The sequence below is a fragment of the Dermacentor andersoni genome, chromosome 7, assembly GCF_023375885.2.
Source record: "Dermacentor andersoni chromosome 7, qqDerAnde1_hic_scaffold, whole genome shotgun sequence".
Lineage (NCBI taxonomy): Eukaryota > Metazoa > Arthropoda > Arachnida > Ixodida > Ixodidae > Dermacentor > Dermacentor andersoni.
In genome coordinates, this window is record NC_092820.1 from 155,849,050 (window position 1) to 155,871,756 (window position 22,707).

Consider the following 22,707-nt stretch of genomic DNA (forward strand, 5'->3'; position numbering starts at 1 on the left):
ACTTACGTGGAAACAGACTGATGTTGTCCGCGATGGTCGATTCCGAGTGGTTGGAAGGCATACTTTCTTGGGAAAAATGGTCGCCCGTCGATGAGAGCGAACTAGAGCGGCTCTAAAGACTAGGAAAAGCTTAAGCAGGTGCGAGGCGGGCGCGGCACGCTTAGCATGGGAAGCTCGTCCGAGTAACTATCCCAAGGAGTGCTGCTCACGACAGCGAAATACCTTCGTCTAATTATAATAACCCTAATATGACTACTTTCGAAAAGAGACCGGCGCAGAGGGCTGTACTACGAGTGCTATGACTGATAATTTTCTCTCTCTCTCTCTCTCTCTCTCTCTCTCTATATATATATATATATATATATATATATATATATATATATATATATAAATCAGTCATAGCACTCGTAGTACAGCCCTCTGCGCCGGTATATATATATATATATATATATATATTCTCATTTATTTGATCGAATGCGGGCGCTGTTCATTTGTTTTCTGCGTGTAGTAGTTAAGAGAACGTGTTTAAGGGAGGAAAAGAAAGAAGCGGGAAAAAAAGAAAATTGCTCAACCATAATTGCAGCGCCGCGGTTCTAAAGCGCACCCGCGGTAGAGGAACGGAAGGAGATATAGACGTGCGTGGCCATGGTACGCACGCGATAAACTGCCTTAATAAATTTAGAGACTTGAGAATAAGTTTCGTTAACCACAGATAACATGACAATCAGCACTCGAATATGACAAGAGAAGTTATTGAGACATGGAGAATACCCTTGAACTAAGTATGATTTCCGAGAGAAATGCTTCTAAGTATTGAAAATTTTAAAAGATGAGGGAATATAAGATAGCGACTTGATTATGCACCTATCCTTTTCCACAGTGAACGTTTCTAGATTTGCTGCCATGTTATTTCAGACGTGAAAATGAAAAATAAGCCTAACACGTAGCAAGCTGAATTTCGTTACGGATTGTTTTTGCAATTTATGACTACGTAACACCATTTTTTCCCGCGTGAGGCTAAATATTTATCCACACTCCCGCCCCGTATGCCAGACGAGCTGTCCTGCAGATTTCTAGGTAGTTGGAACGTCGCATCAACGTTCTCCGTCACTTTCGGAGAGCGAGACCAAAGTCTTCAGAAAAAAATCGCCGCCCAAGCACTCCGCATGGATGGTTAACTTATAAGACAGAAGTTAACTTATGAACTCCCTACAGAAGTTAACTTATAAATGGGGCCAGTCAGCATGAGTAAGGAAAAGACGTTGGGACATGTAGGTGCTATCAACAAGCTTCACCTAATAAAACTACAGAAATTCCGAGAATTATCTTCTAATGTATAGTAATCTTTGGCGCGACTGTTGCTTAGCTGCTGCCTTTGTTTCTCAAATTTAAGTTGGCCAATCCCCAAGTTTCAAGCTGGCCTACCCCCAAATTCAGGTTGCCCCATCCCCATATTAACTTCAAATTTAGACTCGCCCACCCCCGTGTAACCCCAAATTTAGGTTAACCCATTCCCAAATTCAAGTTGGACCACCCTGGTCCCATGTGTTTTCTGGGGAGCCCTAGGTATTCCTATGATAAAGGCGTTACGCTTTTTGCATTACAGACACAATTTTTCTACCAAAATAGCTGGGGTACTTCCCACAGAATGCTACGCATTAATATTATTACGATATCGTTGAGCGATGCTCAAGAGACGAGCCGCCGCGAGAATGACGAAGTTGGTCGGTGCCCTTGGCACGAGCGAGTGTCAGCCTGGCTGCCTGGCTCCAGTGGAAATAGCGTGTAAATAGCATCTTTCGTCTGTGTCTTTCCACACGTAACATTTCTGGTGGAGGTCAGCGATCCCCGCCCTCACCACGAAACTCCGAACTGGTCGGCACACCGAGCTTGTCACCATGCCTCCCGGTGACGAGCCCGCCTCTGCTCACGTTACCTACTAACCGAAACTTTCTTGACGTTGACGTTGACGGCTATCCTGTCACAGCACTCATCGATACAGGAGCACATCGTTCTATTATGAGTGCTGCCTTCCGACGACGACTGAACAAGCTCCTCACCCCAGCGTCAGCATGCGTCGTCCGCGTTGCGGATGGCGGTACTGTGCCTATCATCGGCATGTGTACGGCACGTGTCAGCATCGCCGGCCGCCACACTCTTGTCCTCTTCACCGTAATTGCTCATTGCCCCCACGACCTTATTCTCGGCCTCGATTTTCTCTCCGCCCATTCTGCTCTTATTGACTGCTCTTCCAGTGCCATTCGCGTTGAGTTGCCGATGCTCGCAGAACCTTCTGACGCACCCCTATGTCGCTTACGCTCCACCGGCTTTCTTCACCTGCCGCCAAAGTCCATAGCCCACATTGAACTGTTGTCTTTCCCACCAGTTCCTGATGGCGAGTACCTCGTCACTCCTATGCCCGACATTCCACTACAGTATGACGTCACCGTGCCTCACAGTATACTTACTATTACTGCGAACCACACTCGCATGTCTGTCTGTAACTTCGGATTTGCAAAGCAAGTTCTACCGCAAGGTATTTTCCTCACCACCATTGATTGTCTCGGCGACCAATACGTGGCAGCGTTATCGACCGATGGTTCTCGCGAGCTTAGCATACCCCTCGCGCCAGCCTCGGGCGTGGATCCCAGCATAAAGAAAATGGTTGCGACGGACCTGTCCTCTACGCAGGCTGAAGATCTTTGCGAAGTATTGTCGTCCTGCCGCGATATTTTCGACTTCGACGATCGCCCTTTGGGCCAGGCGCTCGCGGTCAAGATTCGCCCGCGCCGCTCGGGCGAATCTACCTTGCGATGACGGTGCAAACTGCACCACGCGCACGTTCTTCTCGCCTACAGCACTTATGGTTTCGGCGATCTCTGCGACAAGACTCCCCGTAAACTGCATTATTTTAGCTACATTTTTATTTTTTATTTTCTCCCTTTCAAATGTAAGAACCAAAACAGAAGCTAAATTATCTCACCAGAGGGGGATCGCGCAGTGCGGCCTAACCGGATGTGCGCGCCTGTCAATGGTGATGACTGGACGGCGCACACTATATCTTCACTTATGCTTGGGCCATGCGCTCCACTGTTGAACTTTCATTTGACGCCGATAGTGCATTTGGCATCATTTTGCGAAATCGGTGCCTAAATTCCGGAGTGCAAATGCAAAAAAATGTTTTCATAAGCAACCGCTGTGGTAACACAAAGCAAAGCGCTTCGCGTCGGGCAATGCATTCGCGGGTCGCAGGTAAAGGCCGCACGCGGCGCTCGTGATGACAAGTCACATTTGGGCTTGCGAGGAGGTTCTAGCGGATGATGAACACGACGCTGTTATCCACTATTCGGGCAGCAGAAAAAGACCGGGATGTGTTTGACGCTCACCGCTCCGAGGGATATCAGTGCGTGGGCGTGGCTTTGCGGCGCTCTGCATGCTGCCGCACGGAGCCCGCTGCCCGCGTCTGGAGAGCTGGAGAGCTGAAGTTGTCAGCGCTGTAGCTCTGCGCGCAATTGCGATTTCGCAAATCTAACAATCGATGCCGGATGGACTCATGATCAACTAAAATTTCATAATTACAATCAAACACCTAGAATAATTAAAGAGTTAATTAACAAATTCTAGTCAGCTATTCCCGTAAACCGCACTTGCATCCCGTTTGATAGGACCCGCCATGGCCCCTGATCACTTCGTGCAAGAAGAATTTTACCTCCGAAAGCCTATTATTTAAACTTCCTTAAAGTATTCCTTGAAACACCCTGTACGCCATTAAGGGCGTAATTTTTTCACTAAACCTGAGCTCTCTGGGCCTCGCTTTCCAGTTTCCGGTGCGTCTCTTAGGTTAATTTCACGTTGAGTAAAATGGCCGGATCCTGGAAACAGTGCGACAGGAGGAATGGGCCGAGCCCGAACTCATTGTAAGGCATGGTCGGATGAGTCGTGTGATGAGGTTCTTCTCGTCATGGCCTCGTGCAAGCCAGGAAAGTAATGGTTATGCTGTGAATCGATGTGTAGAATATGGTCAGTCATATGGCATTTAATTTCCCGCTGCGGTAGATTTCGCTTCATGTATATTGCGATATGGATGTTGGATCTGCAGGTTTTTGTTTCCTTCCTCCATAGAAATCTTGAGGTAGGAGGCCCAGAAGGCGTCACAATAAATGCGAACGTTAACATGCGCAAGGTAACGAACAGCCATGCAAATATTGGAGTATTTCAAGAAGGTATGAAAGTATGACAGCATTTGACCTACAGGGCAGAACTCATTGAGAAGCTGGTGGCTCAACCAGAAGCTGCTTGAATATTCCATATACCGAAGCAGGAACATTTTTCTCGACAGCAGCATCCTCAAAAAATTTGTTTGGACTAGTTTTTTTTTACTCAAAGTTGTATCCGGGCTGTTGTGCCAGGAACTTAAACTTTAAAGTAAGTTTACATTTCTTGCAGCTTCAGCTCGTTCGCCACCACGCTGTTATAGATCACCGACAACTGGTTACTGCTATGGACGGTACTTAAGGTGGTTCTACGATTATAACACAACTCAATGCAAGATGTTCACATACAGTGGATGCTTTGGTAACTTCAACAGGTTTTCTTCGGAACAAAGATGCCAAGAAATTTGCTTACGTGAGTACAAGTGCTTTGCAGTTATATTGCACAATTAAGGTGTATGTAAAATTTCATCTAGTGTTCGTAAGTTGACCTGAGGTAGTTCTTATTTGAAGTAATCAATACTCTTGAAATTAAGCACTAAACTCCGGCATAGTTGAATGCGGATACATGCTCACACTTGAGCTTATAAAACTTATAGGAATGGTTATTGGGGCCGAACTCAAGAGAGTTGCTATTACTTTATTCATGACGAGCCACTCGCTGAGCGTGATATGAGCGTTTTCGAAAATGTTTTCGTCTCACTTTGCTAAATTGTATCACATCTGTGTTTTAGCTCCCTATATTTACCCCCGATGTATGGTAGCAAGCCAGACGCTTCCCAGGCTTGTGTCTCCGGGTCTTTCGTCCGATTTATTTCTCAGTCATCTTCCTTTCAGAGTATAACTGGATTTTACGTCATCAATGAGGGCTCGAATGAAGTAAAGTTCGTAGGCAGGAGCATGCAATATATTTTATTGATCTTGCCGCGCTACACCATCAAGCAACATGAGTGAATGCGTCTTCTTATTGGTAGTTTCAACAATTTTGTTTAAATAGAAACGTATTGCTGTCCCGTAGGCAGATTTATGTTGCTCAGAGCAGCTTTACAGGGCGGCCAGAATTCTCAGCAACGCCGTTGCAACAGGAACAATTTCGTCGCAGCGATTAGAATTTCTGTCGTAAGCCCGACGTTTTGCTCCTGCAATGAAGTTAGTGCTTTTGGGAGAAGTGTTGGATTTGGAAGCAACGTCGGCCTTAGGATAACGATCTTCGTCGTACTTTCGTAGCGTTATCGGTCGTCTTATTCCATTGTAACAAAATAATATCTGGGATCTTAAAGTTCTTTTTGCTATATATAATTACAGCAAACAACCCAGCCCATTCAGTCTGCAGTGTGGGCCCAGAGGTTGGCGTGTGCAGGGGATCTCTTCCCATGTGGTATTTTGACCCTAGCTCAGGGGTCTGTCGTGGATTTGTGTACAGTGGTTGTGGTGGAAACAGCAACAAGTTCTCATCTTGTGAGGAATGCATGGACAGATGCAGTGGCGGTAAGTTTTTAACGTGTCAACCCAAAAGTATTTACAAGTTCATACAATGCTGCTTACGCCTGCAATTTTGCCACACAGAATTCGAGGACGAGTTCGGTGCGGCAACACCAAACCAGTCTCTCCTTTTTATAGTTTTTCTGCTTCAACAGCTTTTTCTATTTCTGGTTATCCTTATGCTATCACTCATCTATTCATGGCGAAAGTAGGATGGTAGGACTTAGGGTCCATTGAGAAAACAAGACAGTGTGGAAATATGTCTTGGTACACTTCTATTACGTAAACATCACTTGTTGCACCAACAACTTTGCTAAGCCATCCCCCAAATTTATTGCCAGGGGAAAAAAAACTAAACTGAAATTGCTACGGGTTGCGATTAGGGACAAACCGGCTATGGCCGCTTTGACAACGTCGTTCTTGAGGTTGTTTCATATATATTTGAACCTTTATTTTACGTGTTTGCAAAATTTCAATTTCTATTGAAAATTATTTCTACTGCGCAAAAGAAAGCCAGTAGAAGGCACACAGAAACTGCAGAACCCAACATTGTCAAGCAGTCGAAATTTCAGTGATTGTAACAAAAGCTTATAAAGGCAACTGTTTTATCTTCTTGAGATTATCACACATCATCACTGTTGTTATTTAACAACACGAAATGAATACGAACATAAAACCTGTTACTCTGTTGGACGATTGACTGCACAGATACTGAAGAGACAGAAAGAGAAGCTTCTTCGTGGAAGGCTGAAAATATTTGTCGACATGAATACAACCACCCACATGGTACTCTGCTTGCAGAGGGGAAGATGCAATCAGAGATTGCGCAGTAAAATTATTTAAATAAATAGAAGTACCTAGAGGATTTAGTAAGCTGATACTTCTATTGTGATCCTATGGTACGGGTTTGATACTGTTAGATAACAGCATTATTATTTCATATCAAAGAAGGGTCTCAGTGTTGCAATTAAAAGCCTTTATTCCGACCAAGAGAACACGACTTTCTAGTCAGCATGCAGTCCTGTCATTGCTGTGTCAGTTCTTCGCACCTTGCATCGTATAAATAACGAATATAAAATCACCTAATTTGGCATTATTTGAAACTTCTGTCAATGCATCGGTTTATTTATACGGAGTAGTTGAAAATTCATTGCAACATATCTGCTTTTAATGCAAGAAATAAACGGTTTGAGCACTTAAAGCGCACATGAATTGATGAATTTGTTCTAATTTCTATTATATTATCTGTTTCTGTATCCTTGCTCTATGATTAGTTATCGTGCTTGACTGAAAACAAGAGTATTTTTTTTGCATTTACGTTAGATTACCATGTCAAAGGAATATGCAAGTATCTTCGACGGAGATTTTCCAAGCAGTTTCACCAGAGCGCCATAATTCAATCAAACCTCCGCCCATGGCTACGTCAACAGCCAGCCACAAGAGGAAACCTCCCGAGTGGTTTGAAAACGAGGACGAGTAGTGACGAAGATTTTTCGTATTTGACGGAATAAATTTTTGGCTGCACACAAAAATCATGGGCTAAATATTTTGGTCAGTCCACTCTCTCACCCGAATGCTTCACCTTCAGGTGAAATCGGTTTTATTTCTTTAAACTCAAAATGGCGGCCACGCGAACTTCAGTGACCGACATGCCTCCTGCCGTAGTGCCAGTCATGCCCATGGCACAGCCACATATCGTAAATTTATGGCCTTCAGTCGTTTTGAGCATGTAGAGCAACCTTGGCGTAGATGCCGGTCATTTATTGGTACCTTTTACTTCCTTATTTTAGTAATGTTTTACAGTCTCGTGGACAACATGTGCACTTTTGTGTATCGCATCGTTCGGTTCAGTCAGATTGCTATCTTTGGTGGTTGGAAGGCAAGGGTCCCAAAGTCGGACTGCAACAAGACTGTTGGTTAACGTAAAACGAAGCGCCCAAAGCTACGTCGGACGTGTGCGTGACAATGAAATCTACTGCATATCACGACCTAGCGTCCACCTGCAGTATGGCTTTCCCAACTGGACTAGTTCTTGAAAAACATTTGCTGGAATGGATTGCCTGGACTCGCTTTCCGACTCGGCGCACACTCGCAAACGACCGTTCAGGAAGCACGTGATACGATGCCCCCCCCCCCCTTTTTTTTTTACTAAGAATGGATTAATCCTGGATAACTAAATGGGTAGTTAAAGACAAGTAGCGCACAAGACATTTCCTTTACACCTGCACTGCAATGCTTGGTCACCTAATGCAGGAATGTAAGGAACATAAGCTCGCAATATAAAAAAAATTAAGCGATTGTTATGTCCGCGGTAGCCTTAATAAAAGTTTGCAGGACGTCTAAGTTTTGGCATTAAGAGTGGAACCCGATAGGATTCAAAGATCCCTGACTGCTTCACACACTTTCCGGCCACTGTAGCTTATATGACCGTAATGTTTACCGGGTAAAGCTGGCGGCGGACGCTATACTTGGTGTATGCATGAAACTTCAGCGAGGAGCCACACTGGGTTCCTACAAGAGCAACAGCCGTTGCAAGTGACCACATCGCCGACGTCACTCTGGCAGATTTTTGTTTAGTTTTCGCATAACAAAATTATGTTTTCTCGTATATTCAAATTACAGTCCAACGCTATCATGTCTGTAGGTTCTGTGTAAGTCGTACTTTACGATTTTTCTGCGTATATTCTTTTGAGCAATTCAATTAGTTCAGTAACATCCTTGCGCCACTAGGAGAGTATGCGTAGTACGAAAATATGTTTGCCGAAACTACTTACGACGCTAGACACGGGACGCCACCGACGGACTTTCTGCGACGCGGTGCCCTTAACGCTATCGTGTTAAAAGGCGTTCGGAACATGGAACATAGTTTACTTAAGAGGGACTTGCGCGCAGCGCGGCCCGAAGTCATCTTCGGTTGCTCTCTGCCTGACGCCTGCTCTCCGTGTCCCCCGGCAGCCGCCCATGAGGAGAGGGTGCGTCATTGGCGGCTGGCGCGAGCGGAAGAAAGGGATCTCGTTAACACAACAGTCTCGTAGTCATAGCAATTCTTCTCCCCTCAGTCTTGAACTTGGTAGCGGTCCGCAGGGCGTCGCTGTCGTGTCGGCTTTCGCTGGGCGGGCGCCGTGTTGTCTGGGTCGCACCTGTAACTGATTTTCTCCGCCGTATACGCTGGCTCCGTTGGAAGTGTCGGTTCAGGAGCTTCATGTTGTTTTGATAATAGCCAAGCTATATTGAAAGAAGCCCGAGGGTGGCTGCCTTTGAGGGTGTCAGATGGCAGTGAATGTGCTCTTAAGTGGCGTAGCTGATTGAAGTGTCGGCTAGTAACCGTGTCCCGTTGACGTCGACCAGCCAAGATCTCAGACCGATGCGTTTCTTCAAGATGGCGGGGAGCTACTCAGGCTTTCGTTGAAACTGGCGGGCAAGCACTTGCTTTCCTTTCTCGAGTTTCCTGCAGCGTGGAGCGTCTTGGATTCCTCGTGCGGCCTTTGAAGGCGGTTCTGACAGAACAGCAGAGATGTGCGTTCGAAGCTCGTAGGAAAACATGAGCTGTGCGGAGGTATCGCCCATCGTATTCTGCATGGTTGTATGCTGCTTGCAACAAAAAACGTGCAATGCGCCGCTATACTGGCCCTGCAGGGTTCCCTGCGAGAGTGCGTTTCAGCTCTCCAACGTAGCGGTCAGCCTCTCCGTTTGTGGCTGGGTGGTACGGAGCAGATCTTAATGCCGTGATGCCGCAGTCATAGTAGAATTTCTTGATTTCTTCCGACCCGAATGCGGTTTCGTTGTCTTATACCATTTTTGGGGGCAGTCCAAACGTTGCAAACAATGAACGCAAGGCTTCGACGACAGCGGTCGAGGCTGTTTTGTTCATGTAGCGAACTTCAACCCATTTACTGTAGGCGTCGACAACCACCACAAATGAGGACCCGTCAATTGGGCCTGCGAAATCTAGGTGCAGGGTGTGCCGAGGTGCGTTCGGTCTGTCCCAATCCGGAAGTGGAGTTCGTGGCGGAGCTCATTGATTGACATAAAAATTGTAACAGCGCGAACACATGCATCCACAAAGTAACAAGGACGAGATACAGCGCTTGTGTCTCGTCCTTGTTACTTTGTGGATGCATGCGTTAGCGCTGTTACAATTTTTATGTCAAGTATGCACCAACTCGCCCAAAAAGATGCTTTAATAAAGTACCCATTGATTGGTTTGGCAAGCTGTGCACTCTGCCGCAATTGTCACAATATCCTTGTTTATTCCTGGCCACCACATGTAGATGTGGGCGCACTTCTTCGTTGTGACCACTCCTCTGTGTCCCTGCGTTGATGAGAGCCGTGGCTTGTGGTTGAAGTGGGCCTGGAATGACAAATCGTGATCCTAGTGTGATGCAGCCACGATGGCAGTCCAACTCCATAGCTTTCTGGCGAAAATGTTGAAGGAAGTTGACTTCTTTGAATTTTTGAACGCTGCCTTCTTGTATAGCTTTGTACAGCTTGGACAACATTGTGTCATATTGTGTGGCCGCTGCAACCACGTCGGCTGTTGGCGGAGGCCTTGGTAGCGATTCGCACATCACACGCAGCCAACGTGAGGTGGGTTCACGATGGTTTCGCTGAGCGGTACGTGGCCCAGTGCGCAGGCGTTTTGGTGCTTGCTTCTGGGGCTGTACACGAGATCGCAGCCACACGCCGACATCTTAATGCACCATCGGGTCATATGGAGCGACAGCGTCTTTGTAATCTGCTTCTGGGGCCCCAGGATTCTCAAAAGCGGTCTATGATTTGTTTGAATGGCCCCATGTCTGCCCGTAATATACTGCCAGAAATGCGTGGCAACATAGACGATGGCCAGTCCTTCACAATCAAGCTGATAAATAATTGCGCTCTGCAGGTGATAGCGTGCGGGAAGCGGATGTGGTCGCGGCTGCTCTGCCTTGATCGTCTCTTTGTGAGAGAACTGCACCCACGCTGTAGGGCGGTGCATCACATGCAATGTCTCATGTCACATGTCTCGTCGTACTGATGTACTGTCACATGATGTACTGTCAAGGAGCAGCTCCTTCAAGGCTTCAAATGCTTTCTGATGGCCTGGCGACCAATTCCAGGAAACGTCTTTTTTCGGCATGTTTTAATGGTCGTTGACCACCATCGCTCGGTGTTCTAGAACCCAGTCATAGAAAGTTAGGAGCCCGAGAAAGAATTGCAGCTCCTGCTTGTTAGTTGGAGCGCGTGCCTCCGTGATGGCCCGCACCTTAACGCTGGGGGGGTGAATGCCGTCGGCATCGACCAAGTGACCTAAATTTCACTTTATATACCACGAACAACACCTATGCATGCTCAAGCAGAGGAGCGCGCTAGCAAGCCTTTCCAGGACAAGCTCTACATGAGCTACATGTTCTCCACTGGTTGTGCCACTGATGATTACATCGTCCAAGTAAACGCACACGCTTGAAGCTGTGATTCACAGTTCTGGGCCTCTCACGTTTTTCTGTCGCTGTGGTGGCCCCTTCGCCTGTTTTTTTTTCTTCGTGATGCAGGCCTTTTCAATGTGGCCGCGCTTGAGGCAGAAATTGCACGTAGCTGCTAGGTGCTTGCATGACGAGGGGCTGTGTTGCCCAACGTAACGCCTGCAGTCTTGTGGATTAGATCTCTCTACCCTTGCCTGGTCGCAACGAACTTGGTGAGTCGCCTGGCGAAGCGGCTTGATGTTTTTTTTCGGTTGTCTCGTTGTTGTTGGTCAGCGCTTTCCGCTCGAACAGCGATGTCGTAGGTCTTCGCGAACGCCATGCTATGTCTCTCGGGAGCCGCCGGCGGGGAGAGAGTTAGGAGATGGTAGGAGGGTGCGTCACTGGCGACAGGCGCCAGCGGTAGAAGGGGATTGCGCTGATACAGCAGTATCGTAGACATAGCAGCTTATATAAGCCAAGTAGTTGACCAATATATTTTGGTTAGTTGGAGCCTACATTGCATAATCTTTCCAGCTTGTTCTTTTCGGAAGCAGACACTTCGTTCCTGTCGTTTTTCTTGATGTCACTGTTGTTGTTGTTCTCGTTGAGGTTCCATTTGACTGAGGAAAGTATAGTTCACATGCATTATGGGGGCATTAACCGAAAATTGGATGAAATATTCCAATTGATCATCAGAAATATGCTTTTACGACTTATATAGAGCAAATTATGTGGAAAGGAGAAATCTCATGTTTAAATCAGTATAGCAACAGTAACAATATCAACAGCAATTAATAATCAAACAGTACAGAGAAATGAAAGATAGAGTCGTGCATTCAGTTGGACTCAATAATGACTTCTTGGACAACGAACCTAAAAAAAAATTAAATTATGGGGTTTTACGTGCCAAAACCACTTTCTGATTATGAGGCACGCCGTAGTGGAGGACTCCGGAAATTTCGACTACCTGGGGTTCTTTAACGTGCACCTAAATCTAAGTACACGGGTGTTTTCGCATTTCGCCCCCATCGAAATGCGGCTGCCGTGGCCGGGATTCGATCCCGCGACCTCGTGCTCAGCAGCCCAACACCATAGCCACTGAGCAACCACGGCGGGTACAACGAACCTAGACAGGTTGATTTTAGTGCCTTGCTTTCGTTGCTCAGACACCGCTTTAGGAACTGCAAATTCTTGCCCTTGTTTTCAGTGCACCCGCCGTGGTATCCAACGCCTATGAACATTACCCTGCTAAGCTTCAGGTCACGGATTCTATCCCAATCGCGGCAGTCACATTTTGATGGGGGCTCGAAACGCAAATACGCTCGTGTGCTTAGATATACGTTCAGGTTGAAGAACTCCACGTAGCCAGGATTAATCTGGAGGCACTCACTACGGCCTACCTCAAAGCCATATCGCGGTTTTGGCACGTAACTTACCTAGATTAAAAAAAAATATTTCATGCTTTTCAGTGCACGTGTTTTTGTGGTTGCTGTTCACTGACAGCACTCTCTTTCTGTACGGGATCGCTTCGAGAATAATTGATTATTTCTGTTCCCATTCTTTTGAACGTCCTGCTCTTATCACTCGTACGGATATCATTCAAACGAATCGTTCGAGAGGCCTTTGCGTGAATGTGTGGCCCCACCCTATCTGCCAATCAAAATAGAGAGATATACTCGCATGAGCACTCTCGTTGTTGGCCGCAAGGTCGCGAATGTCGATGCTCCGAACAAAGTACACGTACTGTTGTGACAAGAAGTTACTGCAGGGGGATGCAGTCACAAGCTTTAGGGCGCGAGTAATACCACTGTAAAACGGGCAAGTTAAGTGCACATTCGGGGAGTGCACTTCGGAACCTTCGAAGTTACACTTTAGGCTACGTGCTGATAAACGGCAAAACAGAGCGCACTCGCAGTAAAAAAAAAAAAAAAATGGCGATAGACTAAGAGAGCTTTTTTCGAAGATGTAGATTAAAAAAAAAACTTCTAGAAAGGTATTGTTTTACATCGTATTATAGATAAAAACAAGCATAATGTATATTTTCTGAACAAAAAAAAAACGAAGAGATCTTTGTTATGAGCGTGTTGCAAGTCAATGCCATCCAAAACGAATGTCTAGCTAATCCAGAACAACATGGTGGCGTGCGACGAGACTGCATTTGATCCTGCTAAAACAGAATATGGGCGAGTTCTGTTCTGATGATATTGTTAAACGCTTTTCAAGACTTAAAATGGACTTTTGTGTCCTTTTTTTACGCATTACATTTTGTACCATTCAAGCCGCTGGCGGCGAGGCTACGTACTCGACCAGCAAAGTGCATTCCGTAATCGCACTTCGACCGGAGTGCACTCTTCTAGGAGTACACTCTATTGGCGACGTTTAGATTTGATAAAGTGCACTTAAGCCGAGTGGCACTCTCCGTAAGTGCACTTAACCGTCCCGCTTGACAGGGCTATAATCCTGCTAGGCGATGGTTAAGTCTCATCTTGACATCTACCGGATGCTATGGGCCAAACATAGACAGGACGGCAAATGAACTTTGAATTGAAAATCACTTGTGCCTTTCATCCGTTATATTAAAGAAAAAAAAAACAATGTATCCAGTATGCGTATTGCTAGTAATCTCCCAGAACAAATCCATTTCACTCGGTTTTTACATCCCATTCCAAAATGCAATCAAATCCTAAAGTTCTCATATGTCTTGTCTGAACTGTAAATCCCTGTTCAAATTGCATGTTTTCTCTATTTCTCCAAATTCGGCCTTTGCTGTACGTATTTAGGTTTCGTTGGGTATTCGCACGTTGGCATAAATAAACAAACGCAAAATAAACAAAATAAAATAGCGCTCTTTCGCATCTGGGTCTTCCCGTCACGCTCGTCTTATATTGCGTTTAGGTTTGTCCCCGTTCGGAAATGCACCAACTAGCCGCGTTTTCTGCATCAGCAATAAACTAGAGCACAAGCAAAACAATTTGCCGTCTTTGCGGCATCGACTGATATAGTTCAAAACAATTCGCCCGTGTTCGCGACTACCTAAATGTAGTTTTCGCAGTTTCGTTTCGTAGACATTATTTGGGCCTTTGTGAAGAGGAACAGTGCCACTGTAAACGAGGAAGACAGACGCAAAGCACTGACTCGAAGCTGGAGGGTTTTATTAGTTATTTACATTCTAGGGTATTACGCGCCCGAAAACCACGATGTGCTTATGAGGAACTCCATAGCAGGGGGCTGCGGATTCATTTTGAGCACCTGGGGTTCTTTAACCTGCACCCAATGCTACACGAGTTTTCTTGCACACCGCCCCCTTCGGAATGCGGCCGTCGCATTCCTAGGTGGGCGGATTCTGCTTATCAGCGCAACGCCATAAGCTACCACGCGGTGGGCCGAGGGGTTTTATTGCACGTGGAGCAAGAAATAGCGTCAACAACCAAGACGCGACGTCGCGAGCTCATTGTCGGAGAAGCGCAGGCTGATAGGACGATACCGTCGAACGCATGCTCGCCTGATTGCTGAAGCACGCGCGATTATCAAAAAGGCACAGTGCTGCACAACCATGCCATCCTTAGCATTAACTGAAAAGAAATCACATACCTTGACGTTGCATCCTATTATCTGGGCACAGAAGGTTGCATGTACTTTGCTATTCTTTTGCTAAGCAACTTTTGTTGCTATTATTGCTCGCGTGCGTCGAGTGCTCGCATCCTGATCCAACATCGAGCTCGCGCATTCACGTGCATGTTGTTAGCGCTATTTATTCTGCCATTTGCGACAAAGTGTCCCACTTGTTAATAATTGCTTTATAATGTTCCGCCTTCGTTTTCGGCGCTGTTCACTTTCGCAAAGCCAAGTTGAGTCAACTGGCTGAGTGTCGTGCACATTTAAACACTTAACTTTTTTTAAACAATTTATGGTATATTCACATGTCCGGTAGGTAATGTACAAACTACTATTTAATATTTGAAACAGTGTTCTTGTACATGACTCTTCTACTATAATCCGGTATAGGATTGGCAGTATGCGAAATAAGAAAGGATAGCGAGGTATTACATTTTCCGTGAAGTCCGTGTTGGTGGTACCTCGTGAAACATTTTTTTTTCTTTCAAGAATGCGTTCTGCAAAGGCCTCCGAAATTGTTCAAGACAGGAGACTGCATTAATGGGAAAGTTTCGAAGCCGGTCAGCATTCATTCCTTATAACAAAGATGTATAACACAAACTCAACATTCGATTTGAGACGCTGAACTGGCCATAACAAATAAACTCAAGTCTCGTCCTGTCTTTTATTTTTCTGAATTTATTGTATATTAACGTGTGTAAAATAGGTTGACATCATAGCCAATGCCAACTTTTCAATTTCGGCTCGCCATACAAAAGACAACAATATTAAAAATATGCACATATAATTCAGATAGCATTTGCGCGTAGCTCGCATCAAGCTTAATATTTCACAGTGTATTTCACAACACATACAATTTATACGGAATGTCACAACGCATTCGCCCAATGGCAGTTTTTTTTTTTTTTAAGATGTACCCGCCGTGGTTGCTCAGTGGCTATGGTGTTGGGCTGCTGAGCACGAGGTCGCGGGATTGAATCCCGGCCACGGCGGCCGCATTTCGATGGCGGCGAAATGCGAAAACACCCGTGTACTTAGATTTAGGTGCACGTTAAAGAACCCCAGGTGGTCGAAATTGCCGGAGTCCTCCACTACGGCGTGCCTCATAAGCAGAAAATGGTTTTGGCACGTAAAACCCGACAATTTAATTTAAATTTTCTTTTTAGTATATTCACCAACTTGGCAAACCTCTTGATGCTCTGGCAAGGCAAGTTAAGATCTACTGGCCTGTAACTGTAACAATCTAGGCGGGAAGAAGGTCCCAGGGAAATACGTCTGACTGACTCCAGAAGATGCGAAGCAGGGGAAAGCTACCAACATTGGCAGCTTCACTTGATAATGCAGCTGTACCAAGGTTGGGCCCCAAAGGCATTCTGTTGTGATTGGTGTGGCGAGCAAATAACGTCGACAGGAAGCGCTTCTAGTTGACTTTTGTGCTTCATGCTGTCGGCTGAAAAAGTGCGACGAGACGCGAGGAGAAGGCACAGACACCATTCGCAGGTTTTTTTTTTTTTCTTCTTGAGTTGGCCACATTGATCATTAGTCCAACAACGAACTGGTCATTTTAACAGCACTAATATCGACAGAAAGTACATTCTGGTTTTACATGCCAGAAACACTATTATTACAAGGCGCACGCCGTAGTGGGGGACTCGGGATTATTGCGACCACATGGGATTCTCTAACGCGCACCCTTTGCACGGTATACGGGCGTTTTCGCATTTCGCCCCAGTCGAGATGCGGCCGCCGCGGCCAGGATTCGATACCGCGCCCGTGGGCTTAGCAACAGGCCCAAGCCCCTGCGCCACAAAGGCGGGTCATTAATATTGTGGACGATCTACCTGAGCACACCTGCCCGGCCACTTACTTGGACGACTGCAGCGTTCCGACTGTGGCTCTTTATTTGTCGGCAGAGAAGCTGTTCTTTTTCGACGATAAACTTGGTCTTTCGAAAGACCAGCTTATACTTTTGTTTTGTATTCTGTTGCCAAGTGTGTGGTAAGTTTCGATGCGCAGGAAGCACGTTGAATGAATTCTAGCTTGAATGGCATTGTACACAGCCCAACTTTCGAGAGAAGTGATTAAACGAAGTTATAGGGCTCAAAGAAACAATTAGAAGAAGTGGTAATAAAGAAGTGCAGCGTAGTTCGATCTCCCCAGTTGGGCAGGCATGAGAGGGCGAACAAAGCTTACCAGCCACGACTGGTTCACTGTCATCCTCTTTGCTTTATCCCGTCTGTTGCGATGTCCGGCAACCCAGAAACATTTGCGAAAGTTTCTCTGAAGCTCCTAGTACTATTTAGTACTTCTGCCTGATTTCATCATGAAACAAAATTATTACATGCTCTATGACTTCCAGACATTTCCGAAGATATCTCTTTTAGACTTCGCCTTATTTTTTTTTCATGCATTATAGGGGAGTCCACCGAGCTAAGTACTAAACCACTGCAAATAACCTGACACTGAAGGATACCACTGCCTTGTATCTAACGTGTACAAATTTTACTGCTCATCAGGCAGTGCATCTTCGAAGTGATTAAGTCCACTTCGAAGACTTAATCTGCCTTCTTTCGCTACGGACGGATCGATTTAAAGCTTCTTCTCAGTCTACTGCTGTACATATCAAAGCCAATGTCTTCCCGAGCCTTTCATATCTGTTCGCGACCTTCGCGCATTATTTTTGCGCACCTGCTCTCTACGCCGGCCAGTTTCTGCTCTCCCACTCTTCACGTTCTGTCAGTGCCAAGGGGCCTGCGTACGCACACATTAGCGAAACGTCTTGTATTAACCTAGCGTTTCTCACACAACAGTGACTTTGAGTCAGCTCCGCACGCAAGAAGTACAATCAGCAACGAAGTACCTACGTACATGTATTCTGCAACACATGCAGCATCGGGAAACGAACGTCAGTTTTGCCCTTATATATACGGGCTGGCTTGCCTTTAGGCGCAACAAAATCAAACAAAACATCGGCTATGATAACTGACGATTGTACTGCGAAAATCCCCGCCTTTCAGCGCGAGCTCCTTGACGACTCCATCGGTCCTTTGGATTACGTTTGCGTGGTGGGAATGATCAGCATTCAAATACCGCTTCGCCTATTTCGTAACACAATTCCGAGGACCTAGAGCCTTCATTCTTTCCTGCGAAAAAAAAAGTTAATTCCAATTTGACCATTCAAAGAAAAACTTGAAGATAAACTGGAAGTTTCGACGACATTGTTCACTTAACCTCATCTGAAATTGTTTCTGCCACAAGTTGTCGCGAACTTTCAGACGTGGCGCAGTCTACTCTCCTCTCCCGCCTTGTACAGCGCGTCGATGTCATTCTGGTAGAATCTCTGCAGCGGCTTTCTGCAAACCTTGAGCGTAGGTGTCACTAGTCCCGAATCGGGCACCCACTCCTCGGCGCACAGTTTTACCTTGTAGGGTACTTCGGTCTTCTGCAAGCCGCTCGCGCGGGCGAACTCTAGGATGGACTCCTCGGCTGCCTTGCACACTTCGACGTCGTCGCACAACGATCTAAAAGTAGCGGAGTCTTCTTTGCCGAGACGCCGAGCGATTGCGTGGAGCTTGTCGTAGTTTGGCGTTACGAGAGCCACAAGATACGTGTGCAGCGAATTGCCGTACACAAGCGCGTTGTCTACGAGCGGGCAAGCCTTCAGCACGGATTCGACTCGGGCGAGCGCGACGTACTCGCCGTGTTGAAGTTTGACGAGGTCCTTCTTGCGGTCGACAATCTTGAGCGTGCCGTCGGGGAAGATCTCGCCGATGTCTCCCGTGTGGAACCAGCGGATTCCACTTTCCTCTCGGAACACCTCCCTCGTTAGTTCCTCCTTCTTGAAATAGCCCTTGGCAACGCAGTCGCCCCCCACGACGATCTCGCCACGCGGATTTGGCTTGTCCGACGTGCTGTAGTGGCCTTCGTTCCAGTCGACCAGACGAACGTAGCAGCCCGAAAGAGGTGCTCCGACGCGGCCAGTACTCATGTCTCCAGGTTCCATGACGGTGGCCGCGGAGGTTGTCTCAGTGAGGCCATATCCTTCAACGACGTGGCAGCCCAAGCAGGCTCGCATGAACTTGTGCGTGTGGCTGGACAGCGGCGCTGAGCCACTCACGACGAACCTTGCTCTTCCCCCCAGCGCGAGGCGAGTCTTGTTGAACAGGAAACGGTTGAGTAGAGGAGTGTCGAAGCCTTGTTCCAGCCAGAAGTTTTTGTATTTGACTGCGTAGTCGAAGAAGGCACTGAAGAAGGGACCCTTGGAAGCGGCCGCTTCGTTAATCGCCTTGCGTAATCGGTCTGCTACGAGAGGCACGCAAGTCACCGTGGTTGGCTTCAGAAGTATCGCGTCTCCGTGACAACCCGGGGCAATCGCTGGGGACTTGTCGGTGAGGGTTAGCGGAGAGGAGTATCCTATCCGGGTACCGATGCCAAACATAACTGTCTCAGCAGAGAGCTCGAGCACATGGGCTAGAGGCAGGTAGGCAATGTAGGTGTCTTCGGTTGTTCCAACCCCGTAGTTCCTGCAGAGGATGCCGAAGGCGTTTATTGTGGCCATAAGGTTCCTGTGCGTGGCCATGACTCCCTTTGGAGCGCTCGTAGAGCCGCTAGTGTACATGATGATGGCAACGTCATCCCGGGTAGGCGGGCTTTGCTCTGTGTCATAGTCTGTTTGCAGTGTTTCAAGGCTTCGGAATGGAATAACCTGCAACGGAAGAAAGGAAGATTTTAGTCTTTGTAAATCACTTTCTACTATGGTTGTTTTCAATCAAACTGCAGCAACCAATCTCCAGCATGGTTGTCACTGTGCACAGGACAGTTGGATACACGTTTTATTTTACCTTGCTTTCCGATGGGAGTTCTGCGATATCTTTGCACTATCTTTGAGATAGAAACATTTTTTGGGGAAAGTTAACTGCTTGCTTTCGAAGGGTTTCTGTGGTTAGTGATGCGCTGAGTCATAACATGGCTAGTGAAAGTTGGATGAACTGTCCCAGAACAATAAATACGCTATCAATACTGCCTCAACAACGCGAAGTTGATCCTTGCACCACCGTCTACCGCATTTTAAGCGTTTTAGCAGCGAGCATACATAATATCGGAATAGATGTTAAACCGCGAAAAAGCAGCGCAACCTCGCTGGGCTCTCTTCCCTTTTTATCAGAGCTCTCTGTATAAAGTCGTCATTTAAATAGTCATATATCCACGCAACAATACAGTAAACAGGCTTAGTTTCTCACTGATTCCCGGACTGCCATACTGCAGCATCCTAGTTGCTACTCTGCCTCTTCAACGACGCGAACATAAGCATAATAAGGAACTAACTATTCACTTGTGAGAAAATTGACTAATTGGGGTCATTTATTTTGAGCTGTACTTAGTACAGTTAATAACCATGAGAATACACACAAAACAAAGCCGATACACAATGCAACTGGTCTTTGTCGTCCTTGTCTGGTGTGTCCTTTCCGAATAGTTTGATGTGCGTAGGGCAGTACAACATGCAACGATTTATCGTTAGGACGGCGCCTACCTGTAGGCCTTGAGCTGCCGGCAATGACGACTTGGACTGAGCGCTCTCCATGTAGACGATGTGAGTAAGCGACGGCATCCTGTCCACGATGTTTAGCACGCGGGGCAGAAGATCCTCGGAGGTGACCAGGTGCGTCACTTCGGTCTCGTTGATGGCGCTCACAATCCCCTCGTTGCTAAGCGTGGCGTACAAAGTAACAAGCGGCACGTTGGTGCGGAAACAAGCCTGCGCCGTTATAAACCACTCGGCGCGCGTCTCGGCCAAGATGGCCATGCACTGGCGAGGCCTCACGCCTGTCGCCAGTAGGCCGCGAGCCGTCAGGTCTATCTTGCGGTCCACCTCTTCGTACGTGAGCCACTCGTAGTCACCTAAAGTGAGCTGCTTGAACACCTTGCCGCAGGATTGCTCCTTTTCGGTGCAGCTTAATACAGGCCGAGTCCCAATGGCTGGCCGGCGAGAATACGCATGAATGGCTTTGCGGGTAAATTCGTCTACAGTTTCGACACCTTCGAGCATTTCTAACTCCGAACTTTTTACACGCTTGTATGGCGAAGTCGGGTCGCCTTCTATCAGTGGTTTGGCGAAGCAAGCGCGCTTTTGCATCCAGCAGACCCACGGCTTCTGGAATATGACGTAGACTGGTAGCGTCACGACGTCATAAGTGGCCATCAGCGCTTTGATGAGGCCGAGCAATGACTCTATCGCAAACGGAGGCATGGTGTCTCCGTGTAGTGGCAGCGGAGCCTGTTATTGTTGAGAAATGAGGCACATAAGAGCGACTCATGTAAGTAGGGCTTTCAACGTGAGCTTCATGTGAGGCACCGGATAGATTTGGTACTATCGGTTGTGTTTCCCGACATTCCCTGGTGGCAGCTCAGATAGGGGGCGCTACGCTACTCAGTGAACCCACGAATACGCTGTTCCGCCGTCTTCGTGTCCCAGTTGGCTTGATGCAATATTTTCACTGTTGTTCACTCGGGTCCGCGTCAAAGGTGTCGATCCTGTGGAAAACAAAACAACAAATTAGTATTGTCGTTAATGTGCCCGCGACACGCTTTAACTTTTAAACGACCAGTCAATAGCAACGTTGAAATCAGAATATCTCCTTGCGTCTCACTCTCTCTCTCTCTCTCTCTCTCTCTCTCTCTCTCTGTGTGTGGGTGTGGGTGTGGGTGTGGGTGTGCGTGTGTGTGGGTGCGCGTGTGCGTGGGTGCGCGTGTGCGTGCGTGTGTGTGTGTGTGTGAGAGAGAGAGAGAGACATTTAGTTAGGGCGGAATTATGGCGTCGAATATATTGGCAATAGCCCTAAAACGGTGCAGTAGCCAGAAGTACATGTTGATAGACTAGTCGGTTCATATTGCTGAGTAGACCATAAATATCTGAGTATTGGTGAGTAGACCTTAAATTCAATGGCGCAACACCCTAATCACAGCTGGCTATAAAAGACCCTTCTTTCTGTATGCAAAAGAAAAACTGATGTGTCGCTGGTACAAGACGAACCTCGCTCTTCAATATGAAACGCCTCTAACGATTCACGTGCCGTAGTGTCCCTGCTTCTTTCAATAATCCGTATCTTGTCCAGTCGTGTCTCACACGAATGTGAATTGCAGTGCTTAGTCAAATGTGCTGCGTCTTTACCTTTCAGCGACAGTTCATGTTCCCGCGCACACTCATTTACCCATCGCCCAGTCTGGCCGACATGTGCCTTACCGCAGGATAGCGCAAACTCATACACGACTCCAGTAGCACAATTTGTGTACGGCTTGGCGTGTACTTTAAAACAGCCATATTTCTTGCTCCCATTGGGATGAATGCGAGGACACAGCCGGGTGAGCTTGCATGGTGCAGAGAATGCGACTGGCACCCCATGTCTGTCTGCAACCTTCTTTAAGTTGTGGGTTACACGGTGCACATAAGGTAAGACCTCCGGCCTCGCCGTTCTCTGCGCTTGCTCAGCCCTTCTCCTGTGTTCGTCGCTCTTAAATTTCTGAAATAGCGACTCGGCAACGGCAGTACTGAGCGCGCGTGGAAACCCAGCGGAAGAGAGTCGAACCAATTGATTTTTAAAGCTTGCCTGCATTGCGTGAGGTCATGACCGTACAAGAGCGGATTCAAGGCAATGTTTCATAATGGCTCTCTTAAGTGTCTTGGAATGTGCCGACTCATATGGCAGTAATTCCTTTGTTGTCCCTGGCGAATAAATCCAGCAGGTGTGACTCGTCTGCAAGGTGACGTTACGATCTAAAATTTGTAAAGAATTGCAGGAAGGTACCTCGTGGGCAAAACTCAATCCTTTCCCTAGACGGCAAAAGGCCGCTAAAACTATGTCAACACTAGGCTGATATGATGCAATGGATTGTTCCTTGAAAACTATTCAAAAATTGTCAACATGCCTAAAGACCTCCCAACCTTCCCCCCCCCCTTC

General features: G+C 46.9%; 1 protein-coding gene across 1 annotated transcript in view; it reads right to left on the reverse strand.

The window, feature by feature from the left end:
- Positions 1-15,411: 15,411 nt before the first annotated feature.
- Positions 15,412-22,707, reverse strand: part of LOC126533497 (long-chain-fatty-acid--CoA ligase 4-like) — a 48,561-nt gene continuing 41,265 nt past the window's right edge. The window contains exons 3-4 of the mRNA XM_072289542.1: positions 20,283-21,030; positions 15,412-19,454 (exon numbers count right to left, since the gene is read on the reverse strand). Of these exons, the coding sequence (XP_072145643.1) occupies positions 18,021-19,454; positions 20,283-21,030 (2,182 nt within the window). The 3' untranslated portion in view covers positions 15,412-18,020. The remainder of the gene's footprint in view (positions 19,455-20,282; positions 21,031-22,707) is intronic.